Consider the following 27,684-nt stretch of genomic DNA (forward strand, 5'->3'; position numbering starts at 1 on the left):
ATGATGACTTGGATAATAATTGCATGAAATGAGAGGGCATGGATGTACTGCTGTCTGTACTATGAAAGAATACCTTCTTCATTGAGTTTACAGATCCATTGAAGTATCTTATCTTGGTGCCTTTCATAGTTGCTGATGGCTTTTAATACTTTGATGCTGATATCAAAAGAGTTACAGTGTGGAATATGACAGTCTAGCTCCTCCATTTCATTGAGGAAGAAAAACAGCCTTTTCCTTGAGGATCAAGATAAATTGCTGTATGTATAGATCATCATTGTAGAGGAATTTTCAACTTGGTTCAATATACAGATGTTTGAAAGATTATTAAGCTCTTAATGTATGCTTCAAGTAGAGATTTTCATTTTTGTCTTTGTATTCTTCAGAGGCTAGCCCATTACCTCAAAAGCTGCTGGGTTTTTTTGGCCCTAGCCTTTCTTATGGTCTTTTTCTTTTGACCTAACCCTTTGCTGGAAACTTTCATGCAGGACACTTCTTTACCTCATGCTTGTAGAGTGGGAGGAAAAAGGAAGGTAGGTAGCTTTAATTCCTGATGTCCCCTTTCTCATGACAGCAGATGTGTGTAACTAATTAGATTGCTTGAGTAAGGCCTTGCAGTTCTATCTAAAACACTGTTTCATAGGTTTTTTTTTTTCATTCTTTTTGATTTTCCTATAACATTTCAGACTTTACCCCCTTGTGGATTCTCTTCTGTAACACTTAGCTCTTCTGGTTCTCCTCCTATTCATCTGATTGGATTTTTTTTTTGTTTTTTGGTCTGCATCATTCTCTTGTCAAAGACCTTCTGTGTTTTTTCCCTATACTTTGTCTAGGTGTAATCTCTTTTATTCTCATGTTTACAGTTTTATGTAAATGACTTCCCAAACCTATGTGAACAGCACTAGTTTCTCCCTTGAGCTTCCTGCACATCTGCAAATGCATCCTGGACATCTGTCCCTGGAGAATTTCCTTGAAGAGTTCAAAGTCAACATATGATTAAGCAGGCTTTTATTAAGGGCCTACTATGTGACAGACCCTGGGGTACAAGTACGAAGAATGAAACAGTCCTGCCCAAAACTGAATGTATCACCTCCTTTCCCCATGCAGACTCTGCCGCTTCTCCCAGCTGCCTGAATTTAATTGTTGATACCACTGTCCTTCAAGGTACCTAGTCTTTAAAGTCATCGCTGACTCCTCTTCCTTCCTCAGCTCACTATATTCAACCAATTGCTGGTTGCTAGCAGTAATACTTTTGTGGTGTCTCTTGCACTTACACTCTTTGCTTATATTGCCACCACCCTAATTTAGATTTTTCTCACCTGTTGTCCACCTATGTATTATAATTGCCTCACAACTGGTCTTAACTGCTTTCAGTGTCTCCTTTTTCCAATGCAGCCAACATTTTAAAATTTGTTTATTGTAAATAGTATTTTATTTTTTCCAGTTACATGTAAAAATAGCTTTCAGCCTTCATTTTTTATAAGATTTTGAGTTGTAACCTTTCTTTCTTCCTCCCTCTCTTCCCTTCCTCCTCCCCAAGATGACAAGCAATCTGATATAGGTTATACATGTGCAATCATGAGTAAGCATTTATTAAGTGCTTGCTATGTGCACTGTGCTAAGCAACGAGGACACAAAGAAAGGCAAAAGACAGTCTCTGCTCCTAAGGAGTTCACAGTCTATTGGGGGAGACGACAAATACCCGGATACTTCCTCAGATACCTTGTGAAGAATGATCAGCCCTCAGTGCTTTCAAGATTGTGTACCTTCAATATGTACTTGATATCTAGTCTGATTACTTTCTCCAACTTTTATAGATGAATTCTCTTTTTACATCACAGTCCTTTCTGGATGTAACTTCCCCCTCTTCCACCCCCAACACTGCTCCTTGCAACAAAGAAAAACGTTTCGCAAAGGCCCCATGGGCCCCCACGCTTGTACTGAGAGGAGGGAAGAATATGATCAAAATTGGTTATTATAGTTACTGAGTTCAGCTTCTATTTAGTGTCCTTTTCATTTATGTTATTGTAATCATTGTGTATATTGTACTCCTGATTCTACTTACTTCATCCTACAGTCATACAAATCATCCACGTTTCCTTTAATATTTTGTCTTTTTAAAAAATTATTGATATCTTTCGTTTTTATATTGCCTTTACTTTCAAGTATCATCCTTCCTCCCCCTTCAGAGTGCCATCCCTTGTAATAAAAAATAAAAAATGATATCCATCACTTCTTACTGCACAATAGTATTCTATTACATCCATATACCACAGTATATTCATATTTTTAAAGTTCCATTTCAACTTCTCTGTACAGCACATCAGGGACTGAAGTGTTAGGATCCAAACGTAGTATGGTTTCCATTGTCCTTGACAATGAAAATAGATGGTTATAGAAATGCTGATGAATTCGTTTTCCGTTTTCCATTCGTTTGTTGTCTTCTTGCCAGTTTCTTCCATGAATATTCTTATGATGATTTGTTTGGGTCTCATGCCAGTCTTTCTGTAGATTTGTTTTCACTTTTATCCTGCTATTTTATGAGGCAGTATGGTTATTTTTTGCCATCCTCCTCAGTGGTGAAAACACTACAAATGCATTTATATTCTAAGCTGCATTTGCCTCTGACTGCCATTTCTCTCTGTTTGGCAAGTAGTTCAAATGTTGCCTGCTTAAGGTGGTTTGTGTACTCATTTACCTCCTGCTGGTGGTAATTGATAACTAACATTAGTTAAACTTTGTAGGAAATAGTCACAATTAAAGACAATGCCTTTTTCCTATTTCCCCTTATTTACCCAAGCATCGGATTCATTTGAATAGGGCCAGGTGAAACTTCCGACTACTCAGTGTCTCTTTTTTCCACATTTTTACTTTCCTCTAATTTGATCCAAATTTTAACCTTTGAGCAATCATCATGTCCAACTTGATCTCTATCAGTTTGGAAAGAACTCTAGCGTTAATCTATTGCTGCTGCTACTGTCCTAATTCAGATCATTTTTTCTTTTTTATATTTGTATTCTCACTGCTTGACAGTGCCTTGTACCTAGTGGGCACTTAATACTTGCTGATTGACTGATTGCTTGAATTATTATAAATACCTTCCATTTAGTCTCCTTGTCTTCATTCTCTCCCCATCCAACCCATTCTTCACACTGTTAATTTCATGCACAGGTGTGCATCTTCAGTGGTTTTTCATGGCCTATTGAATAGAATCTATACATCTGGCATATAAAGTTGCTGTAGCTTACCTTTCCAGCCTCGTATCATGGTACTTTCCTTTGTGTACTATGTTCCAGCTAGACAACTATATAATGATCTTCTTGCCCCTCCTTTCTCTGATTCTGTGTCTTCCCTTATGTCTCAAATGTTGTTTCCTTTTACCCATACAGCTCTACCTGATTTTACCTTGTATTATAGTGGTTTGTGTATGACTCAACCCCTGCCAGATTGTAAGACCCTTGAGGGAAGTGACTTTTTTTTAAATACATTTTTATTGATATTTGTTTTTACATAGCTTAAATTTCTCCCAGTTTTTCTCTTCCTCCTTTCCTAGAGAGCCATCTCATTTAACAAAGGATATATTTTATAAAGGGGAAAGAGGAAAAACAACAAAATTGATCAGTACATCAAAAGTCTGAAAATATATGTAGTGTACCCTGTGCTGGAACCTCCTACCCTCTAGAGGCCAGGCCATGGGGAATGTGTCTTATCTCTACTTTGAGCCTTGGTCCTTCTTTGTAATTTTGTGACATTTACTTTTGATTGTCTTGTGGTTATTCTTTCCATTTACATTGTTTTCTTGTCTTTGTTTACTGAAGGAAGGGCCTTGCTTAGTTTTTTTATCTCCATTCTGGTTAGCAACTGTATCTATTGGCCAAAAAACATTGCAGGAGATTTTGGAGGGGCTCAGCAGAATGGCCAAAGAAGTTGTGACATGGTAGATAGAGGCCACAAACCAACAAAAGAACATTTCCTTGTAATAGTGTAGAGTAGTACAAATTTGATGTGGTCTTTGACACACCTGCAGAAGTATTTATGTTTTTGTTGTACGTGTATGTGTTTGTGAGAGACTTGGATCATAGGATCATAGTCCAAGGGAGGTGACCGCTTGTTAATGGTCACATAGCTAGTGTCAGGGATGTTACATGAGATATATAGAGGTAAAATGACTTTCCCATAGTTACACTGCTGGTCTTAGAAGTGGAACTTCAAATAAGGGCTTTCTGTCACCAAATCTTGCAGTCTATTCATTAGGCTATACTGTCTTTGTTGAACTCTAGTTTTTAAAAAAGTTTTTTCTTCACTGTCATTTCCCAATGCCTCCTTTCCCCTTCTTCCCCCACCCCAGTCCCCTTAGAAGTCTTCCTTCTTTACAAATAAATAGGAGCAGTTAAACAAAAAGAAACCAATGCTTTGGCCATGTCTGAAAATGTATAGCTTATTCCTCATCTGTAATCCCTTTCACTCAGTGAGAACAAAGAGCCACAAGATTATTTCCAGACCTTTGCAGGAAGAGCTGCATGTTTGGGCTTGCTTTGTTCTCCAGTGGCTCTAGCCCCTTCCTAGAAGGCGTGTCCTTCCTTCCTCATCAGGGATGCTCCGTCTGTTGGGAACCATGTCTTCAACCAACCTGCCTTCCAAGGCTTATTGAACATAGCTCCCTTTCCTTCACTCTTCAGTTCAGTCATGTTGACCTTTTTTTGCTCCTCACACATGAAATTCCACCCTCATTCACAAGCTGTCTCCTTAGAATGGAATGCTTGGCCTCCTTACCTTTGTTCCCAGGAATCCCTACTTTCCTTCCAAGCCCAGGTGCCTCTCTCAGGGACAGTTTCCATTTTGATTTGTATCTCCAGGTTCCAGCACAGTTCCTGGCAGAAAGCAGACACTTAATACTTGATTGATTGATTTTTTTTTTAAATTACAAACTTATTTTTTATTTTTAGTTTACAACACTCAGTTCCACAAATTTTTGGGTTTCAAATTTTCTCTCCTTCCCTCTTCTCCCCCTGGCCCCCCAAGATAGTATGTACCATATTTCCCCATGTATAAGATGCCCCCAGGTATAAGATGCACCTTAATTTTGGGGCCCGAAATTTGAAAAAAAAAAAGTATTACATAAGTTATTGAACTCAAGTTTTATTCATCTGCTTATAGCTTTCAGGCATCTTTTGGGCAAGTCTGGTGTGTGTACACATGCTTAGTCCATTCCATTTCATGAACCTGAAGCACCAATTGTGTCTGCCTTTGAAATCAGTAACTTCTTTTTCATCAGCAATTCTTCTTGCCTCATGCTGAACCATCTTTGTGGATGCAGGAATTCCAATTGCCTTTTACTCTTCGATCCATATCTTCAATTCCCTCTACAAATCAGGCCATTTTGCTGACTTGCCTCTCGTGGCCGCCTTCTGCCATGGCATTTTTAGTAGGGTTTCTTCTTGCCGTAGCCTGTAGCCAGTCTCAGATTGTTTTCTCAATTGGAGGAGGGCCAAACTTACATTCAGCAGCATGGTTTTCATTCACTTTTGCAAACTGGATCACTTTTAACTTGAATTTAGCACTGTATGAAAATCTTCTCTGAGCCATTTCTAGGCAGAACGTGGCAAAATGTAACCTAATATACCGGTAACAAATGCAAAACAATGAGCGCAAAGACAATAAGTGCGAAAAAGTGGGAAATGCAAGTAAAAAAATCTACAACCACTATGAGACTCATCCAGTTTTTAGACCCCAAATTTTTCAAAAAAGGGTGCATCTTATACATAGGGAAATACAGTTATCTGATGTAGGTTCAACATATACCTTCACATTTGATTGATTGATTTTTATGAGGGACTTGGGAGTCTAGACTGGCATAGACTTCATGAACACTGATATTTTTAGGATTATAGATTTAGAGCTTGTAGGGGCTTTAAGAGTTGTCCAGTTTAGTCTCCTCATTTTACAGTTTAGGAAACTGAGGTCCAGAGAGGCTGTGACTTGCTCAGAGTCATTTAATTAGCAGAAACTGGGCTTTGAATCCAGGTTTTCACTATGACTTTTTGTATTCTTGATTTACAGAGCTGGAAAATACCTTTGAGATTTAGTTCAAACTCCTGATTTCTATAGAGGAGGAAACTGAAGCCCAGAGTGGTCAAGCTACTTGGCCAACATCACACAAATAGTATAACGTAAGAGACAGGACTAGAATTCAGGTCTTGTGATCTCTAGCAAAGTGTTTTCCAACTGTACCTCTGAATTTTTTTAAATTAAAATTTTAGCTAAAATTTTAATTCAATTTATTTTTTATAAGGAACAACAGTCTTATTTTCTCTCTCACCTCCTTCCCCTGTTTTAAAACAAAACAAAAACCTTGTAGCAAATATGTAGTCAATTCCTTTATTGGTTATGTCCACAAATGTATGTCTTAAGCTGCACCCTAAGTACATCACCTCTCTGATGTCTCTCTGTCAAGAGGTTGGGTAGCTTGTTTCATCATTGGTCCTTTGAAATTGTTGTTGGTATTTCATTCATCAGAGCTTTTAAGTCTTTGAAAGTTTTACCCTCCCCATGTTGTTGTCGTTCTGGTATAAATTATTCTTCTGCTTCTGCTCAGCCCGTCAGATTTTACAGGTCTGTTTGAAACCATCCATTTCATTGTTTCTTACCTTGTAATAATATTCTATCATATTCACATACCATGATTTGTTCAATCATTCCCCAATTGAGGACTATTCCCTAAGCTTCCATTTCATTGTGCTGTGAAAACCTGCTTATAAGTATTTTTGAGTATAAAGGCACTTTTTCCTCTTTCTTTGGTCTCTTTAGGGTATAGGACTGGTCGTGGTATCCCTGCGTATGCCCAGTTTAGTGACTTTGAGATGGTTCGAATGGCTGGACCATTTTATGGCTACGCCAACCATTCATTAATGTGCCTCTTCCCCCATAAGCCCTTCCAACATTTATCATTTTCTTTTTGTCTCTTTGACAATCTGATGATTGTAAGGTAGAACCTGAAGAGTTGTTTTGATTTGCATTTCTTTGGACCATTTTTCATATGGTTTTTGATAACTTGGATTTCTTCCTGTGGAAATGCCTATATACTTCGACCATTTATCAATGGGAGAATAGCTCTTATTCTTAAGTATTTGATTTAATTCTTTATATATCTTGGAAATAATACCTTTATCAGAGAAACCTGCTTCAATTTTTTTTCTTTAGTTTACTGTTTCTTATCCAATTTTAGCTGCATTAGTTTGATATAAATTGCTTTTCTTGTTCTATATTCTTTGCGCTTTCAGTTATTGAAACTTAGATCAGGAAATGTGAGAGTTCCACACTGCTGTTTTTATGCATCTCTAGCTGTATTTAGTCCAATCATCTTTGTGTATTTTGACAGTGTTGTCTCATTTTGTCTCCTTTACAGTCTGTCTGAGGATACAGATCAACCCACAGAACAAGGGAGATTTCCAGGGTATCTCCCCAGAACGAGCTTTTGCCGACTTTCTGTTCGCTAGCACCATCCTGCACCTTGTTGTCATGAACTTTGTGGGTTGAATCCCCCCCATTCACTGAAACCGGAGAAATAAAGAACAATGTAAGTAAGCATTGTTAGTCCTCATGCTAGTTGATAAAATACTTGTCTGTAGAAATTTTCACTGGTTTATATGATCCCATCCTTTTTTGATATACTTGAAAGTGAAACCTTAGGAAATTTACTTTCCCTTCGCTGTAGTATGATCAGGTTGGACAAGGTTATTTCCAGGATCACTTCTAGCTATAAATCTTACGATCCTACTGTTGTTAACCTCCATCCTTTTCTGTGCTTCCTAGACTATTAATAGAAAATTATTTGCCTGTAAAATATATTTTTTCTTTTAAAATTTATTTTTAGTTTTCAACATTCACTTCCGTAAGTTTTAAATTTTCCCCTCCCTCCACTCCCTGTCCTCAAGACGGCATGCAATCCAATACAGATTTGACACATACATTCCTATTAAACATATAAAATATCTCTTTTCAATGCAAATATGTCCTTTAAGTTTGCTGCCCAAATTTCTTTGATTTTGACCTGATTCCGTGTAGTTTTTTGGCATGTGACCATCTGGTGTAGTATTTATGAATGCCCTGAATTTGGGTGTAAGGTGGGTGTGACTAACCTATGGTAGGATCATAGAGAAACGCAGCCATAAGAGACTTTAGAGATCACTGTTCTAACTCCCTTCATTTTACAGTTAGGAGATAGGTGTGGACCACACCTACTTATCTGGCAGAGATAGATTCATAGTGGGAACTTAATGAAGGAAACATAAAATGAGGGTATGTTTATACCCCAAACCTGGAAAATAGGGAAGCATTGGGCAAATGGGAGTGTAGGAAAATATTTTGCAAAATTATATTAGAAAGCTGGTTGAATTTTTTTAATATGTAGGTATTAATCTTTCCTGAATACTGTCACAGTGTCATACCAGTAAAGAAAAACAGCATAATCTTAGTTTTATTTACAAGCTTTTATTGATGTTGTTGTTTATTTTTTGGAAAAATAATACCTTCTTCTCTATGTATCTAGTTACCTTAGTTTTTATATGGCTTAGAATACAGGGTGTCCCAAAAGTCTTAGTGCAGTTTGGAACTTTAGTAGTTTTAAATGGTGCTAAAACTTTTAGGACACTGTAGAGCCTGGCATTTTACTTGAAATTCATTTTACTGAAAGAGAAAAGAATAGTTCTGAAGTAAATTGATGAGTTGGGGATTAATCTGGAGACTAACTATTGGGGTACGTGATTCTTAAGTAGCAAGATCTTGAGAAGAACAAAACCTTTTTGTTTTTAAGTCTAGAATTTTTTGAGGCAGACTTCTGGGAATGCTTATAATGAATGACCTTAGAGCAAAATGGAGTTTTGAAGTTAAATTAATTTTATAGGTAGGTAAATTAACAAACTTTTTCCTTTGGAATTATTATATTTGAAGAAATTGAGAAGGAAGAAAACAGATGATTATAGTGATATGTGAATGATTGGCTCTTTTGCTTTTTTAATTTTGTCTTAAAAACAAACTTTTTTAAGATACAGATGCCTCATTAGATTTTCTTTTTTTGCTTTCTGACTCTGCCTAAAGAGTAAAATCGGTTTACTGCTATAAGTTGAAAATTAAATGTTTTGCTCTATTTAATATAAAGTTTAGACTCTTATAAGATTGAGTCATAGAACTTATATACATGAATTCTCAAGTTTTTAAAATCATTTTGATTTAGTGTAAAAATGATATTTCTTTCAATTTAGTATGGTGATTCTGATGCAGAATTTCTGATCTGTGAGGATTTTCCAGAGGTTCCATGGCCTTTGTAGCTTTCTAAGTCACTAGTAAATCAGTCTGCTGACTGATTGAACACCTACTGTGTGCAAGCTTAGATATTATTATGTCTTAATAAGTGTATCATTAGCCATTCTATGGCTTATACTTTGACTTGGCAGTGGCTATACTTTGATTTATCATATGGATAAACTTATATTAACAAAAATAGGGCATTGTCTTATAAAAAATAATGATATGCATGATACATAGTAGGTATTTAATAAATACTTGTTATTTGATTTGTTCTAATTTGGGGGAGAGCTTTTGTTCTCCTTCCTTTTTAGCTCCCTGTGGCCTGAAGGCTGTTTGAGACTTACATTCTCCAGCACAGTTTTGTACTTTTTATCTAGTATTCCTCCTCCAAACCTATGTGAATTTGTGTTATTCACCTATTATATGTAATCATAGTTTTGGGCCCTGGGCAGCATACAAGACCCTAGAGTACTATCAGCAGTGGAAGCCTCTTTGAATACATTTAAAAGGGACAGCATAATATTAACATCTTTGTACTAGCAAACAACCCAAACAGCTGTTGGGAGCCCTGACATAAACTCTGCTGGATGGTACATGTTATTCGGAGATATCTGACCTGAATCAGATCCTCTTTTTGTAGCTGTTATGGTGTATGAGCAAGACAAGGGCAGAGAAAGCTTGGCAAAAATATTCTCAAAGCTCATGACACAAACTCATGGGAAATTATTTCTTAGGACTGTCTTTATTGGAGGAGGTCTCTGCTGCAGGGAACTTAATATTTCAAAATTAGGACAATAGGAGACAGAAAAGCAGGCTCAGTAGGAACTGCATACTGCAAACCAAATCAACAACTTGGGGCTACCTGCTTTGTTTGAAATTGTTTATCCGTGATACAGCAGAGTGCATCAGCTCTAGATTGGTCTATAAAATCATTTCATAGGTAGGTAAGCTGTTTATTGAAAACCTTTCAGATGTTACCAAGGGATTTTTCATAAGGGCTTTCAGTTTACCTTCTATACTGCTCCACTTCCATTTCATCCACACTTTCTTTGATCTTTCTAATACCATAACTTAGGTCTATGTGCAAACACATCCATAATACAGTTTCCAATTGAGTTTGTGTAATTTATACCAACCAAGAAGTAGAAGACAAAAGTTGGGGCATCCTTCACAGATACAAATTAAGTTCGGTAATCGTGTGGGAGAGGGGTGCTTAAACGCTTGTATACCTATGACATTCTGACTTTGTCAGAACTTGGGATTACCTATAAACCAGACTCTAATTTGAATGGAAAAAATCAAAAGACAGTTGGCCATGGGATTCAAGGAATTTGAGGAATTGGGAGAGTAGGGTGTTTGAAGAGCATCAATATGAATATTGAAGTGCCCTAAAATAAGGGTAAGAGATGGCAGGAGAAGACAGTGAGCTGAATGTTGAACTCTTAGAAAAGAGGGAGAATGACCTGGAGATTAGTAGATAATAGCCACCATGATCTGTATATGGGGAAAATATAATAGAGTGAACTAGAAATAAAAAGAAAATGTGCTTGCTAAATGATATTGGCAAAGGGAGAATCTGGAAGTGGCAGTGGCAAGTAAGGAATATTTTAATTTCTTCTCCAAGATCAGTGTATTAAGGGGCATGAGTGAAGGTACATTTGGGGCTGGAGAGGATGACTGGGAGCACAATGTCATCTAGGAAAATCCAGGATTCAGAGCAAGAAGGCTTATGAGAAAACAACATCCAAAATGAAAGGAAGTTTTTTTTTTTTTCATTAAGGAAAGAGCATTCCAGAGGACATAGTAGAAACTGTCAGAAGAGTTGGTGTGAGATGTGAATAGGATATTGTTGAGGAGGAAGATGGGAATGATAACCGGAGGTAGGAGTTGGGTATAGTTGACTCCCAGATAGCTAGTAATTAAGTAATACAGAGATAGAGAGAAAGTGGTGGAGGGGGTGGTAGGAGTAGTGATTTTTAAATTCTGTAGGAGGTACTTGGGTTTAGATATTGTAGGTACAGCGATTCTTTTTCAGTATGCATCATAACAAAGTTTTAATTGTAGAATTTAGTTGCTGTACATTTTATCCTTCGTTATAAGACTCCCCTATCTACATGGAGTTTATTCTAGCAGGGGAATTAAAATATTACTAGTAGTTCTAATAATAGTTTACATTTACGTTGTACTTTACAGTTTACTACACATTTTAATGATTATGTGAGGTAGGTAGCAAAAAGCATTTTTTTCAATTAAAGGAGAATTGGAGAGAACAATAGGAGCCTATATTTTTATAGTTATTTAAGGTTTAGAAAACTCCTTACCTATATTGCCTTATTTAATTTGTATAACAACTATGTGGTGGTGGTGGTGGTGGTGCTGGGGAGGTGAGGAGAAGGGAGTATAGATACTATTTTCATTTACTGATAAGAAAATATTTAGAAAAATTATAACTCTGAGTTGGAAGGATTTCCAAGTCCATCTAGTTCCACCTGTACTTGAATAAGAATCCTCTTGGGGCAGCTAGGTTGCATAGTGAGTAGAGCACCGGCCCTGGAGTCAGGAGGACAGTAGTTGAAATGTGGCCTCACACACTTGACACGCTTACTAGCTGTGTGACCTTGGGCAAGTCACTTAACCCCAATTGCCCTGCCTTCCCCCCTCAAAAAAAAAAATGAATCCTGTCTAAGAAATTCCTAACAAATGTTAATCCGTCTTTCACTTGCAGACCTCTAGGGATGTAGAACCCACAACTTCCTGAGGGCTAGCTATCCATTTCTGAATAACTTTCTTAGATCTAGTCAAAATTTGCTGATGCACTTTTCCTGTTATCCCTGGGTCTGCCTTCCTGGCTAAGAAAAATGAGTCTAACCCTTCTTCCACATAACAGTCCTTCAAATACTTTTAGATATCTGTCATGTCTTAACCTCTTCTCTTCTTCACACTAAATATCCCTAGTTCCTTAAACTGATCCTTATATGGTGAGGTCTCAAGTTAATTTTAGTTAGGTAAACATTTATCAGGTACCTATTAATGTGTTTGGTGCTGGGGATACCAAGGCAAAGGGAAGTTCTTGACCTCGGGAAACTTTCGTGCTACCTTGGGGTTGGAGAAAGGGGAGGCCTCACCATCCTGGCTGGTGTTCCTGAGTGTTCTTTTTGTTAGTGTCCTAAAAGGTGGCAGCTAAAACTAAGCTTAGGCGTGGTCTGACCCAAGGTGAGGACTGACCCTTCTCTTGTTTTGGACACCCTGCCTTTCTTAATGTAGCCTAAGGGAACATTGGCTTTTTTGGCTGTTGGGCCTGAATGGCAGTCCACTAAAAACTTCGCATCTTTCTTATGCGAAGTATTGTCTAGCCAGATTTCCTCCATCTGGTACTTATATATATATTTTTTTCCTTTTGGGAAATTTATTTGAAAATTGCTAATAGAGTAAAACAATAGGATTCTTTCTCTCAATTTGGCTCAGCTTCCGGCCAGAAGAAAGCTTGCTACATACAGGGTTTAAACCCTGATTCTTTATCTCTGCATACCATTACCCAAATATTCTTCCTCCCTGCTGTAAGTCAAGGGAAGGGAGCAAGCATTTATTAGGTATCTACTGTGTACCAGGCATTGCGCTAAGTGTTGGGGATGGAAAGAAAAACAAAATATGGTCCTTGCCCTCAAAGAGCTCACAATCTTATGGGATTATGCAAATATTGGCATCTATTAAATTGATATTTATTTATATGGCAAAGGAATTCAAAATAAACAGAAATTAGAAAAGAATAGAATAAGCTTTGGTATAAGCTTTTTGCCCTTTGGGTAGAGAGGAAGGGGAAGCACAGGAAGACCATAGTTCACAATCTGGTGGTAATTGATATTTGGAAGCTAATTATCAGACTTCATATTTATTCCTATTATATTTTGCCCTCTTAGGTTTGGCTTATCATTCCAGCTCACTGAGATATTTTTGATCCTAACTCTGTCATATTGCTATGTTAAGCCATCTAACCATCATCATCACTTAACCATGATCACATAAGTAATAAGTGGTAGAGCCTGAATTCAAATCTAAATCTTCTGATTCTTAAGGCCGTTGTTTTTTTTTCTTCCTCTGCATAAGTGCTACAAAGGACTTGAAGTGGAAAAGACCTTGGGAGTATAGTCCCAAGACTATATGACCTTGATCATTGGGCCTCAATTTCCTCATCTCTTCAAGAAGGATTTTGTATTATATAACCTCTAAGGTCCCTTAGAATTCTCAGTCTATGTTATGATCCTGTGACTCTATTCTGCTAAGAACAACTCTCTAGTACATTCTTATGTATTTTCCCTTTTTTAAGTTGTGATCACTTTAACAATAAAAATATACTGAACATAAAGTTATCAGTATCAGCTTGTTAGTAATTCAATCTTTACCTCCCTCTGATTTCTATGATTGTACATTCTCGTATAAGTACATATTTTTAAAAGATATTTTTAAATTTATAGTGCGTAACTGCTGCCCAGGAGAAGGGCTGGCTGCAGAGAATGAGCTGAACACCTACTGCTGTCAGCTTTTTTGAGTTCACCAGTGAGATACAATAATCTAGAAATTACATGAGTGGGAATGGGCTGCTATTCTTTATACTCTTCTGCCATCTAGTGGCATTTTCGTTTCATATTGCGGCTGTGGTGTGCAAGAACTTGGAAGTGTGGGGCAAGAAATGAGGCATTTTGGGCAACAAAACTTTGTTTCCTTCTAGTCGCGGGAGGGCAGCAGAGATGCAAGAGCCTTTGGGTGAAAACAAAGTTGCCTTATCCACACGTGGGCAGTATAGAGCAAAGACTGAGAAAGGAGTCATTTTTCAAAATAACAGTTCAGCTTCGTATTTCATTAGAAGAATTGTAGCATATCTAGGCCACAGAGCAGGTTTCTTAACCTTTTTTTGTGTTTCATGTATTCCTTATTAGACTGTTTTTAAATGCAAAAATATATAGAATAACCAAATAAAAAAAAAAAAGCAACCAAATTCCTGGACCCAGGGTCCACAGAGTCTTTAGTGAGCTGGGTGTTGCCTCAGAGATCATCAGATCCAGCCACTGGTAGCATAGCTCTTTCCTTTATTTCTGTCATGGGATCCAAAAGTACCTTTTGTGTTCTGGACTTAATTGCCATAACTTTTTACTACCGCCACCCATAATAGTAATGCCCAGTAAGCATTAAGTGCTAGACCCTGGTAATACACTATTATAATACAATATACAATCCTACTCTGTACTAGACACTGGTAATACAATATTAGAATGAAATAACGTGTACCCTCGAGGAGCTTATATTCATCTTTTAATCAGTACAATATTAAACAATACCCCCAGTGCATACAGTTGGCAAGGCACTTTACATGTTCTCTCATGAGTTTCACAACAGTCCTATGAAGAAGTCGTTACTACAGGTCTTGTTATCCCTATTTTTTTTTAGATGATGAGGAAATTGAGGCTCAGGGTAAGTGACTGGAGCAGTTAGTCATAGAAGTAAGTAGCAGTGGTAGGATTTGAACCCGGCCCCTCCAGACTACAAGCCCAGCACTCTGACTACAGTATTACCTGTATTTTGTAAGATGACATGTAGGAGTATATCATAGCATTCCTTTCCCTGACATGGCTTCTGCCTATTTAAGATGCGAAGTTCATTCCTTATTTGTCATCATTACTAAATATTCTTGATGTAATTCAGAATAACTACTAAGAAAACATTTTCTCCTCATTCCTACTGAAAACCCTGTCTTCTGATTATAGTTTAACATACGGCTTTTGTATTAGGGATTTGTAAAAGAATTGTCATAATAATTATTTATATGTGTGTGTATGAACTTGAATATCACTACCGGTGTGATCGATCTTGACCTCTCTGGGACTCAGTTTCCTCATCTATGGAATGAAAGGGTTGACTTAGGTGGCCTGAGGTTCCTTTCAACTCTGTGCTTCTGTGGTTGTTATTTTGACTTCCTGTGTCCATTTCCCTACCTGTAAAGTAGAGTTGGTGACATTCTGTGACATTTCAGGGTCTGTGGGGTCAAGAGCAAAGTGTTTTGGGTGAAAAGAATTACATAATGGAAGACTCATTGATGTGAGAGGCAGTGTGACCAAATATAAAGGTCACTTGCCACTATTGAAAATAATTGGCTGTGTGACCTTGAATAGGTTCACTTAATTTCTCTGGATCTCTGTTTCTTTATCTCTAAAATGAGGGGGACTAGACAGGTGATTTCCAAGTTAGCTCTAGCTATAACAATCTTATTCTAATGTAAGTTTTACCATTGTGTTTGAGGTTTGGTTTCTCTACTGTGTTTCTCATTGTTTGAAGGATGCTTGCTTTTTAATTACAGTCATTTAGTCTTATTCATACTTTTTACTTATATTCCCATGTTCAGTGACTCTCTCATTGAGATTGGACAAAAATAAGGGAGCAGTTTTGCAGCATAGGGATTTCTATCTAAAGTGTATCTAACATGTAATGCATAGGCATATAACAGATGAGCCATTGGTGATTCTTTGTGACAAATACCTGTTTCATATTAATTTTGAGGATTCCTTTCATCAAAGACAAATGAAAAACTATAGTCATTCACTTTAGTCCTATAAGTTAGATGGCAAATGTTAGGCTTGTTAGTCTTTTATAAATGGCAAAACTGAGGTCATAGAATCATATGATTTAGGACTGGAAGGGAACTTAGATCATGCTGCCCAGCTGAGTAAGTTAAGGCTCAGAGAGGTTAAATTACTTTTTCATATTGACCAGTTTGCTTTATTTTTGCGATTTATTTTTATTGATTGGATCCAGGATGAAAACCACCTCATTCTGACATTTCAAAGGAGATCCAGCTTTGTGAGAATTTGTTTGGTAATACTCTCCATCCAGAGCTCAGTATTCAAAAAGAATAAAAGTTCCAAATAGAAATGAATTTGCAAAGCCTTGTATTATGTGTGTGCAGAAATTAATTCCTTATACATTGTCGTAGATTGTGCTAAGCTTATTAAAAGACTGATCTAATCACTGATTTTTTTCCTCTACAGGTAACTCCTGTTTTGTGTTTCTCAGCATTAGGGGAGGGAAATTGTATCAGGCAGGCTCCCAACTTGTCATTCTTCTCTTGTGCTATTAAGCTGAGTTCATTTTTATTGGTTTAACTTTCGAGGGTTGTCACCACCTCTGCTTTCATGGCATCACCCTGGAAAATGGTTTTTACCTAAAAAAGGAAATGGCAGGAGCTTTATTCAGTTTTGAGAAAATTGTCATCAAGGAGATTCTTTGTCCCCTGAATCAGTTTTGTCTTTGTGGGCCACATTGAAACGTGCTATTCAGCAAGGGACATTTCTCACCACCTCCTATCACCGAATGTAGGCTATTTTATAGAACTTCATTTTGACGAATGAGAAACTCACCATGTGTTCTAAACTGTCTTGTTATTCTCTTCCTCTAAATTTGTGGAGTATTTTTCCTTTGACTGAAATACCCTCATCAGTGTAGTCCTATTAATTAGCACTTCTGGGGAACAGGGAAACGGCCAATATTGGTGAATTTACATTCAGTAAACATTTATTAGGCTTGGGTTCAGTTTGCATTGGACAGGACATAATTTTGGAAAGTTGAATGGGGCTAGTTGCTGACATTATTGCCAAGGTTGTGTGGGTGATACCTTCGTGGCACTCCCCTTCTAGTTTTCCCCCTCTTCTGTCACAGGAGTGTCCCACCCTCTTGTGTTTTAATAAAAACTGTTATTGGTGACTTGATTAAAAAGAAACACACTATCAAGAAAATGATAAAATCTTATCTCTGAGCTCTGACCCTGTAGATCCACTAACCCCATACATAAGATCACGTGCTCTTCTTTTTCCTTCTAGCTTTTTACTTTTCCCTTTTAGCTTTATACTCAGGACAGCAGAGTTCTGAACTACATGAACCTATTAGCCTTCAGATCCCTTCTGGTCCCATCACTCCACTAACAGTTAACCTTTTCATGCCAGGCACATTCTTCTCTTTCTTTGCATCCTTTTTATCTGCCTCAAACAAACACCCTTATTTTATATATTTATATATATATATATGTATATATATATATATATGTATGTATGTATGTATGTATGTATGTATATCCTTTCTTTCTGTATATTGACTTCTCTGTGAACTCCTCCCTTTAGGTTTGCTGCTTCACCTTATTCTTTTCACTAACCTCAAATCTAGAATGGAAGGAAAGGTGCTGTGCTTAAGAATCTGAAATTGTAGGGGTGGAAGAGACTTAAGGAATTATCTAACACTTTTAATTAAGACTAGAGGAAACTGAGGCCTAGAATTTAACTGGTGGCACAGTGGATAGAGTACTGGACGTGGAGTCGGGAAGACCTGAGTTCAAATCCTGCCTCTGACACATAGCTTTGTGACCCTGATCAAGTTGCCTAATCTCTTTAGCTTCAGTTTCATTAGTAAAGTGGGGATAATAACAGCACCTAACTCACAAGATTGTTGTGAAGAATCAGATTAGAGAATATATTTAGATCAGATAATATATTTAAAATATATTTGGGCAGGGTTGCATAACTATTTACTGGTAAAGCCAGCATTGAAGCCTCTATCTCCTGATTGGTGATCTGTGGCTTCCCCTGCTGTAAGTAGGGCTTCCTTGCATTTAGGATTCATGTCTTTAGAGGTTCTTTTTGGTGCATTCCTTTCCTGCAAACCTATTTGCATGTGCCAGTGGAAACACTTTGCACACCAGCGCTGAATTATACCTACTGCCCATAATTCAGATGACAGTGCTTGTCTTCCATCTTTTGGGGATTTTGAGTTTAGGGTAGGAATTTTGGTAGATCACCTGTAGCCCCTAAGAGATTTTTTTTTAAAGATATTGGATGTTTATTTACCTACACTCTGTTAACTGTTTTTCAGGTTTTCACTTCGTGGTTTCTCGGATAGAAATGACATCAGCTTGAGGACAAGCAGATTTTCACACATCAGACTTAAAACTTTTTGCAGACATCATTTTATTTTGAAGTTCGAGGTGGGGAAATACTAGGAAGATTCTGTGCTATTCTTCCTCTGAGCTCTGTAATGAGCATTTAACACCATGACCTCTGCCATCCCCTCACTGTAATAACCTGTTTGCCTTCCAAATAAAGTGCTTCTTTTTAGTCCTCCCTGGGCTTTGTGTTTTGATTTTATTCCTTTGCTTTATATGATCCCCATAGCAAAGCCTTTAGAGGCTGACAATATGCAGTGAATAATGAGCCTATCATAACCTTCTGGTTTTCATTAAATGCAGCTGAAATTGGTAAAAGGCTATACTGGCGTCCTTGGAAAACTGAAATCTTTTGTCATCTTTGAGAAGACAATCCCTTAATAACTCCTTAGAATTTGTTCAGGCAGTCCCTGATTTTATGACAAAATGCATCCCAGGAAACCCCATCATTAAATAGTCGGTCATAAATTGAACTGGCTAAATGGTAGTGTTTATCACCTAAGGGAGTGGGTAAAAGTGGTAGGAAGTAAAATGCAGGTCTAAGTGCAGTGTTGAAAGAGAGTGGTGAAATGTAAATTGGAGAAAAGTATGGATAGTGTCTGTGGTACTTTCACTTTCCAAAAGTACTACCATATGTTATCTGGCTCTTGTGGTTCTGAGGTAAAGGGTGCGGTATCACGTTTTGATAAATGAGGAAATTGGAGGCATGGGATCAAATGACTTATCCACATTCCTGGGAAAAGCCAGAACCAGAACCCAAGACCCCTGATTGTTCTTTAGAGACATTCCCCCTGCACCATGCTGGACAAACCATATCAAGTTGTCTCTGGACCCTTTGCAGAAAAAGCAAATTATACTGAAGGCGCCACTTTAAAAACTTGGATGTTTTAGCCAGGAAGCCTGTTTTGGGAATAAGATTGAGAGGCTCATGGGGTGGCTAAGTAGTGTTCATGTGTCTCTGGCTTGTTTATAAAAGCTAAATGGGATAAAAGTGGATGTGTTGGATGGAAATGGCACTTAGTACTACAGTATATTCCTGCCGAAACCTGAGATTAATGGGTTGAAAATTTAGTAATGACAGACATATCAGGTGTGCCCATTATTCCAAAATAGGGGTATCCCTTAAGACTGCTGGGCTCTGTTCTCTCCTCACTCATCCTTGGGTTTAAGTATCTATGCAGATGACTCCCAATCTATATATTCAGCTCTGATCTCTGAAACTTCGGTACCAAAATCATCAACTGCCTTCTGTACATAGGATTATAGGATTTAAGACTGAAAGGCACATTTTAGGTCATCTAGTACATCTGTTTTACAGATGAGGAAATAACACTTTTTTCCCCTGCTGAGGCCCAGGGAGGTGAACTCAGTGTCACACAAATAGTTAATGGCAGAGTTGGAATTAAATCTTAGCTTCTCTGATTCCAAATCCAGTGATCTTGTCAGCGCACCAAAGTGCCACATCTTTACCTGAGTGTCCCCCAGCACTCCTCCCTAAATTCACCCCTCCTCTAAACATCCCTGTTTCTGTTGGACACCACTATCGTAGTACCCCAAGTTAATTACTGTTAATGTGGAGTCAACCTACTCTGCAATGTCTTGAATCTGTCTCCTGTCCCCTCAAAGCCCTTAATCTAGTTCAAACCATTATTACTTCTCAATGGGGTATTGCAATAGCCTCCTAATCCAGTCTCCCTTTCTCTAGACAGCTGCCAAGGCCCAGAGACCCAGATGGGTCTGACCATATTACTCCTTGCTCAGAAATCATTAATGGATCCTTATTTCCTCTGGGATAAAATGTGAACTCTTTAGCTTGCATTTAGAGCCCTCACACAATCTGTCTTCAACTCTCTTTTCCAAACATTTCATATTCCTCCCTATTGTTGGATTCTGTATTCTAGCTAAACTGATTGACTCACTGTTTCTCAAACACAACGTTTCATTTCATCTCTTTTTTTGCACAGGCTGTCCTTCATGCCTAAAATGCACTCTCCTGTGACCTGTCCAGCTTCCTTAAAGGCTTAGTTTAGGTGTCACCTCTTACACAAAGCCTTTCCTGATCTCCACACCTATTGGTGCTTTCTCCCATCCCAAATTACCTTATATACAGTAGTTACTTCAATGTCACTACCATAGCATATAACCTCCTTGAAGGCAGGTACTCGTGCCTTTGTATCTTGTGCCTAGTTTATATAAAGCACTTTATACAAAATAAATACTTATACATTTGCTGAATTGGCCTTTCACATTTTTTGCAGCAATCTCTTGCTTTGGAACTGAACTGGGGAAAAATACTTTGTGGGGGTTGTAAGGAGGAATGTCTTCTGAGATGTTTGAGCCTGAGGAGGTGACTGAAAGTCATCTGTAGATATAGATGACTACTTTGTGTATTGACTTGGGTCTTTCTAATGAGATTAATTTCTGGAAGTAATGGCAGGTTGGTGGTGTATGATTTAAAAGATTGACAGTACTCTCACGTAATATGAAGTGGGTCCTTTCTACTCTAGTGGGTGGGAATTTCGCCACAATTAGTTATTTGGTTTGGGCGTAATGCACATCAACATAATACTGTAGTTTTGCTTCTCTTCCTGGAACATAGTGTCACATGAATCAGATACCTTGTATTGATCTTCAAATTCAGCTGCACTGGCAACCTGGTATAGTAGAAGGAACATGGTATTTTGAGTCAGGGCTGCCAAGCACATAGTAGGTGCTTAAATGTTTGTAGAACAGAATTAGGTTCAAATCCTGCCTCTTTTACTTACCACTTCTATGGTACTGGGGAGATCACTTCATCTTTCTTGGTCTTTTCGTTTGCTTATCTGTAAGTGAGAGGCTAGACTAGATGCTAAGATCCCTTTCAATTCCAAATCCTGTGATCTTTGTTTTGCATTTCTATGGTGCTTTGTACATGGGTACTCAAATATTGTATTGAATGTTGAAAGCATTGATTTTTAAAGTTCTATATTGGCAGTGAGCTATGACCTTGCATTTGCTCTTTTCTTTGTTCTTCTCTTCTGCCCAATACCTCTTTAGGGTGGGTTTATTTTTGTTTAGCATGCTCTGCGTAGGGCCGGAAGTATTTACCACAACCCCTGTACACAACCTATTCCCTGCTACTCTCTGAAATGGCAGGAAGCCCAGCACAGAACAGCTTCAGCCTACACATTTCCTGTCCCCTATCACATGGAAACCATCTCTCTTGTTTTCTTCTTTTAACAGCTGACACCCATGGTCTCCTTGCTGATCAACCTCTTTTATTTCAAGCTTCAAAACATGTTTTTAAAATGAGTGAAAAAGTGGGGAGGTCACGAAAGCCTGTTTTCTTGCCTTTGGAACCTTAGCAAACTTCTTCAGGCAGGTTATACCTTAGGCTGGTAACCTTTCTAAAACTTAAAGCAATTTTACCTTGAGTGACCTTGTTGCTTTTCAGTCTGGATTTAATATTGCTTTAAACTGTGGGGATCAATGTCTTCTGGATTTTGACCTGGGCTGCTGCAAGTCTCCTAAACGCCCCATCACATTAAAGAAATTCTCTCCCCATTGAGGGTAAAATGGTGCTTTGGAAGCTACCTGACACTTGGGTAATACTGTGAGGAAAGGGAAGAAGAAATCGGTTCTCAAATTCAAGAAATGACTAGTTTGTCTAAACTGAAGTATAGGTGTGTCAGAACTTGTACATACTGAACACAAAGATGAAAAGGAATGGAAGTACTTCTCAAATATTAGTCATCTGATCTAGTTGTGAAAAGGGTTGCCATAATATATTAGCTACCATTTGTATAGTGCATCACATATATTATCTCATTTTATTCTCACAACAACCCTGCAAAGTAGGTGCTGTTACTGTGCTGGTTTTAGAGATGAAGAGACTTGGGCAAAGAAACAAAGTGCTTCACCTAGGGTCACACAACAAGTGAAGCTGAATTCCAACTCAGGTCTTCCCGACTCCAAGGCCAGCGCTCTATCCACTGTGACACCCAGCTAAGAGGAATAACACTGTACACCTGACTGCACATCTAGTGCCACTGGTTTTTAACAAAACGATCAGTGGTAGGTCTGGTGCTTCGTTCTAGGAGAATGAGACTGACATCTCTCGCTGAATTGCTGAGTAAATGCTTTTCAGTTAAATAGGCCAACCTTTGAACAACCTTTTTAATCTTAAGGTATTAAAGTTTCAGTAGTCTTTTGTTCATTTCCTCTTCAGCCTTCGTGGTACCTAGTTTTTAATGGGTAACGAGAAGGGCAGCAGTTGGTGGTCCTATTCTTTAATCCTTAGAACTACACTTGGGAAGTAGAATATTTATTTGTAACAAACACCAGTCCCTTTACCACCATCAAAAAACCTTTCTATATGCCTATTAAGTATGTCACTGTGCTACTACTCATTCATTGATCAGGAACAGAGTTCAGATGTGGAAATTGAGGCAGAGAGAAAGAAAGGAAAAGAGCATTAGACTAGGATTTGGGGTCCAGGATTAGCTACTGACTAGCTGGATTGACCCTGTGCTTCCTCCATCCCCACCCCAAAGTAGGACTGCACAACCTTGCTGGGGCTACTGTACTCAGAAAATAGACCAGAAATATAGTCATGACTGACGTTTAGTTCACTGTGTTCCCTTGGGCAAGTCACAAGGAGATCTTGGCTTCCATGGGTTCAATGATTATTTTTACACAGGCAAAATTCCACCTGGATCACCCTCTGGTTGAATGATCTTTCTTGCCTTGGGTTATTACAGCAAAAAATGCTATCCTGAATGGAAACCCCTGGCCCCAAACAAGGCTATTAATTTGTTATCTGATCTAATCCAATAAACATTTATGAAGCACCTATCTTGTGCTAGGCACTGTGCTTAAGTACTGGGGATACAAAGATAAAATGGAAAACAGTCCCTGCCCTTAAGAAGCTTAGGAAGATTGTCGATGTACTTCATACTGTTAGGAGATTGTCTTCCAGAGTGGCCAAATATGAATTCTCTGCTCTTGGTCCCTGTAAAGAATGTGGGGGGGCGGCAAGGGGGGGAAGGGGCAGCGAGCTGGCACAGTGGATAGAGCACAGTGGACGACAGGAAGTCCCGAGTTCAAATGTGCCCCCAGACACTTACTAGCTGTGCAACCCTGGGCAAGTCACTTAATCCTGATTGCCTCAAAAAAAAAAAGTGTTGGTTGTACTTTAGTGCTCAGAATCTACAAAGTCTATTCTTTAGGGGACTGAGTGGGCAGGATTCAGAGATCTTCCCTGAGAGGAAGGGAAAGCAAAAAGCCTTTGTTATTCAAGATGTATTGAGTTCCTATAAACATTTAGTATGGATACAAATATGCTAATGTGGGATTATAGTTGCTCTCTCCACTGAATTTGGAGAAAACTGAATGTATACAAATCAGGTGAACAGAAATAAAAGGAAGTTTGGGATATGAGGCATATGAGAGGTTAAAGGAATTGGGATTCATCTACATACAGTATTCCTTCATGGACTTGGAACAAAGGGGAACATTTAACTTTCCTATCTTTGAAAAACTAGTATACAAAGGGTGATGACCAGATGTTTTTCATCTTCTCTGGAAGCAAAAAGAAATGGACTGGAACTGTAGAAATAGGGGACTAGGTTAGTGTGAAAGAACTTTCAAATAGGGACTTTAAATTGTCAAATGGTTCCTCAAAGGAAACTGGGGGTAAAAACAAGATTGGAGGTTGATTGTCATTAATCTTTGATGCACTGTTTATTTTGGGAGTGGGGGTGGGGGGGAGGTGAGGCAGAGTTTAGTCCTAGATGACCTGCCAACCGGAATATTCTGTGGCTTTATAATTATTCTTGGGAAAGTTGGTGCCAAAGGTCTGGGGCTTCCTCACCACTGATTCTGCTCCAGGAGAACTTGTTATTCATGGCATATGGGAGACCTTTCGGAAATAGAGAAAGTCTGGGTGGGAATTAGAGGAGCAGAGGGTTTCTCGAGAAAAAGAGGACTGCTAGAAGCATTTATGGAGATACGGTGGAATTCACTGGAAGGGCACAGTGTGTGGTTTAACACCAAAAATACTGGAGTTTAAAATCAAACCTTAAGTTTAGATCCACATAGCTATGACTGTTACATTGCTAATGTGATGTGTTTGTTTTAATTTGAAAACATATCCTAAAATAGTATATACTGAGTTAAGCTTAGGAAAATTGTTCTAAACTCTATCTCCCATACACACAGATGAGGAGACAGGCCCAGAGAAGTTTAAATGACTTACCCAGGGTAAAAGAATCAGGGTTTGAACACAGGTCCTCTGACTCTAAATATAGCACTTTTCCTACTGTACCACATTTCTTTTGAAGGGATTGTCCACGTCTGGGATCATGGATCTACTGGTATATTGAAGTACTTCTTCACTAGCCTTATTTTATAAATGAGAAAACTGAAACCAAGAAATGGGGAGTGTTTTGTTCAAGGTCACTTGGCTAATAAGTGATAGAGCCAGCAATTACCCAGGTTAAACTCCACCTGGTTACAAAACCCATCCTTACCCTGAGTATGATGATGGAGCCTCATCATAGCAAATGACTCTTTAAAACTGTCATAGGGAGGAATGACAAAAACACCTTGAAAGAAGTTGCATCCATATTTTATCACTCAAATTTATAACTTCAGAATATTGATGTTATGGCCAAATTGTGCTCAAAGGAACTCTAAGCCCAAAAGGGGAGAAGCCTGGAAAACTTCTATTATGTCTAATATAAAGCTTGACGTAAGGAAAGCTGCTTAGCAATGAGAACTATCTAAAGCTGGTATGAGATACTTCAGGAGGTAGTGAGTCCCTTCCGTAGTAAAGGCCTTCAAACAGTTGGACACGACTGAAATGACTGAACATTATTATTCAGATGTGCATTAGATTAAATGACTTCTGAAGTCTCACTTCTGAGGTTCTGGTTTTGGCAAGTGTGATGGAGGTGGGTAATCAGGGCACTATCATGATTAAAGGAGTACAATAGAAAGTATTTGTGTGTCATTCCCCTTCTTAAAAGCCTTCATTAATATCATCTCCCACTCTCTCCTCCCTTCCCAAGGCTCTGAAAAAGAGGTGACCTTTCTGTTTTTGAAGGCCAACCCCTCCTATAATGCAGTTGATTTCATCCCCTCCTCTTCTCCAGCAGATTTCATCCTCAGTCACCACTCCTACCCCTGAATCTTTAACCTCTATTAGATCTATCCCTGCTGCCTTAAAAAATGCCTTGATCTCTTCCATCCTAAAACAAAACAAAACTTCAATAGACCCAACCATTCTACTGTCTGTATCTCCTTCCCTTCTCAGACAATCTCCTTGAAGAAGCTAACCACAATCTTCATCTCAACTTCCTCTTTCCCTTTTGATCACTGCAATCCTTCGCAATATGGCCCCTAACCCCATCAAGCTTGCCAAATCTGAAGGTCTGTTTTTTCTCAGTCTTCATTCTTGCTGTATTTGACACTGTTGATCATCTTCCATTCCTATATATTCTCTCATCTCTGGGTTTTTATGATTTCACTCCTGGTTCACTTCCTACCTGTCTGAATGCCTTTTCTCACTCACCAACCACATCACACCTCTCAACTGTTCTCCAAGATTCTTTCCTAGGCCCTCCTTTTTCCCCTTTCCTCCTTCACCCTCATCTGCTCCTGTGGGTTTAACGATCATATTTACTATACAGAAAATACAGATTATCAGCCCATTTCAGCTGTGAGCTTCAGTTCCACTTTACTTACTATCTAGTGAACATTTCAAACTGGACAGCCTAATCATTTCAAACTCAGGATGTTCAAAACTAAAGTCATCTTTCTCCACAAACCTCCCCTTTTCCATCTGTCCCTGGTTCTCCTGAAGGCACCATCAAACCTTTCAATCTCCCAGATTCATTACTTTGGTATTTTTCTCGACTAACTCTCTTTCTTCCCACAGCCAGTTAAGTTTTCTTTTCTTTCTACCTCCACATCCACCCTCCAGACCCTTCCCTTCACTCACACAGCTGCCACCTGAGTTCAGGCGCTCATCATTTCTAACCGAGAGTATTACCAGTCTAATTCATCTTCCAGCCTCTCCATCATACAGCTGCCAAAGTAATTTTCCTTAAAGGCAGATTTGACCCCTACTCAATCAACTCTAGTGGCTTTCTATTGCCTCCAGGATAAAATATAAACTCTCTAGCTTTTAAAGCCCTTCATTACTTGGCTCCAACCTCTTCTTTCCAGTCTCATTAGACATTATGCCCCACTTCTAGCCTTTCCATACTCTGTGTCTCATCCAAACTGGCCTCTCAGGACACTCCATCTCCAAGTACTATGCCTTTTTACTGGCTGTCCTGCGTTCCCGAAATTCTCTTTTCATCTCAGAGTCCCTCTTTCTTTTAGGTCAAAACTCAAGCACCATCTGCATGAAGCCTTTCTTGATCCCACAAATGCCGGTAATGTCCCACTCAAACTACCTTGTATTTAACCACTTGCTATAAATTTATGCTCACATCATATTTATTCTGTATATAGTTATGCACTTATCTTACCCCATTAGAATGTAAGATCCTTATAAGGATTGTTTCATTGTATAGTACTTGTATTCCCAGGGCCTAGCGTTTGTCAGTAACTACTGCCTAATGAATAAAGTCAGTATTTCTTTGTACATGGTAACATGCTTCCTTGTATAGCATTCACTGGCATTTAATGAAGTTGCTAGAAACAGACCTCATGTTCAGCTCAGGGCTTCAATCTAGGTTGACACTTTGGGCAGATCCTAGTCAGTTTCTGAGATAGGCCAACTCGGTGGGATACAGTAGGAGCTGAGGAAACAGTGGAGACTGGAGATTCAATCCAACATATCTCCCCTTCCTTCCCATATATTAGGCTCTGAGTTAGGCATCAGGCACAGGAAGATAAAAACTAAAAAGCCCCTTCCCTCTCTGAGAGCTTATACTCTTCTGGGGATGTGGTTTGGTGGCTTTCAGAGCCAACTTGATAACAGATTATATATAGCCTGGTGACATTTTATAGTTAAATCAGAGGATCTGGATTTGAATCCCGCCTCTGACACTACCTATGTGACCTTGATCTCCTTGCCTTTTTGCAGGCTTTCCTCCAGGCCTAGAAATGCCCTCTCTCCTTACCTTTGCCCCTTAAAAGTCCTAGTTTCCTTCAGAGCCTCGTTTTCAATTTAAAAGGCTAACAGATTATATATGAGGCCCTTCCTGTTGCCTTTCTCTGTTTCCTGACACTTCAGGCCCTTTGAAAACTGGCTCCCAACTTGCCTTTGCAGCTTTATTACACATTTCTGCCCCCCACCCACTTTTGCATACCATGATCAAGTCGAAGTGGCCTTTCCGCTATTGGACACTCAATTACCCACCCCGCCCAAGCCTGGAGTGTACTCCTCCTTTCAGAATCCCTAATTTCTTTCC

General features: G+C 38.6%; 1 protein-coding gene across 1 annotated transcript in view; it reads left to right on the forward strand.

Annotated features, from left to right (window-relative positions):
• DAD1 (defender against cell death 1) overlaps window positions 1-18,459 on the forward strand; it is a 45,976-nt gene extending 27,517 nt beyond the window's left edge. Inside the window, exons 2-3 of the mRNA XM_036736838.1 lie at window positions 7,403-7,573; window positions 18,211-18,459. Of these exons, the coding sequence (XP_036592733.1) occupies window positions 7,403-7,533 (131 nt within the window). The 3' untranslated portion in view covers window positions 7,534-7,573; window positions 18,211-18,459. The remainder of the gene's footprint in view (window positions 1-7,402; window positions 7,574-18,210) is intronic.
• The last annotated feature ends 9,225 nt before the right edge of the window (window positions 18,460-27,684 follow it).

The sequence above is a fragment of the Trichosurus vulpecula genome, chromosome 8 (genome assembly GCF_011100635.1).
Source record: "Trichosurus vulpecula isolate mTriVul1 chromosome 8, mTriVul1.pri, whole genome shotgun sequence".
NCBI classification, from domain to species: Eukaryota; Metazoa; Chordata; class Mammalia; order Diprotodontia; family Phalangeridae; genus Trichosurus; species Trichosurus vulpecula.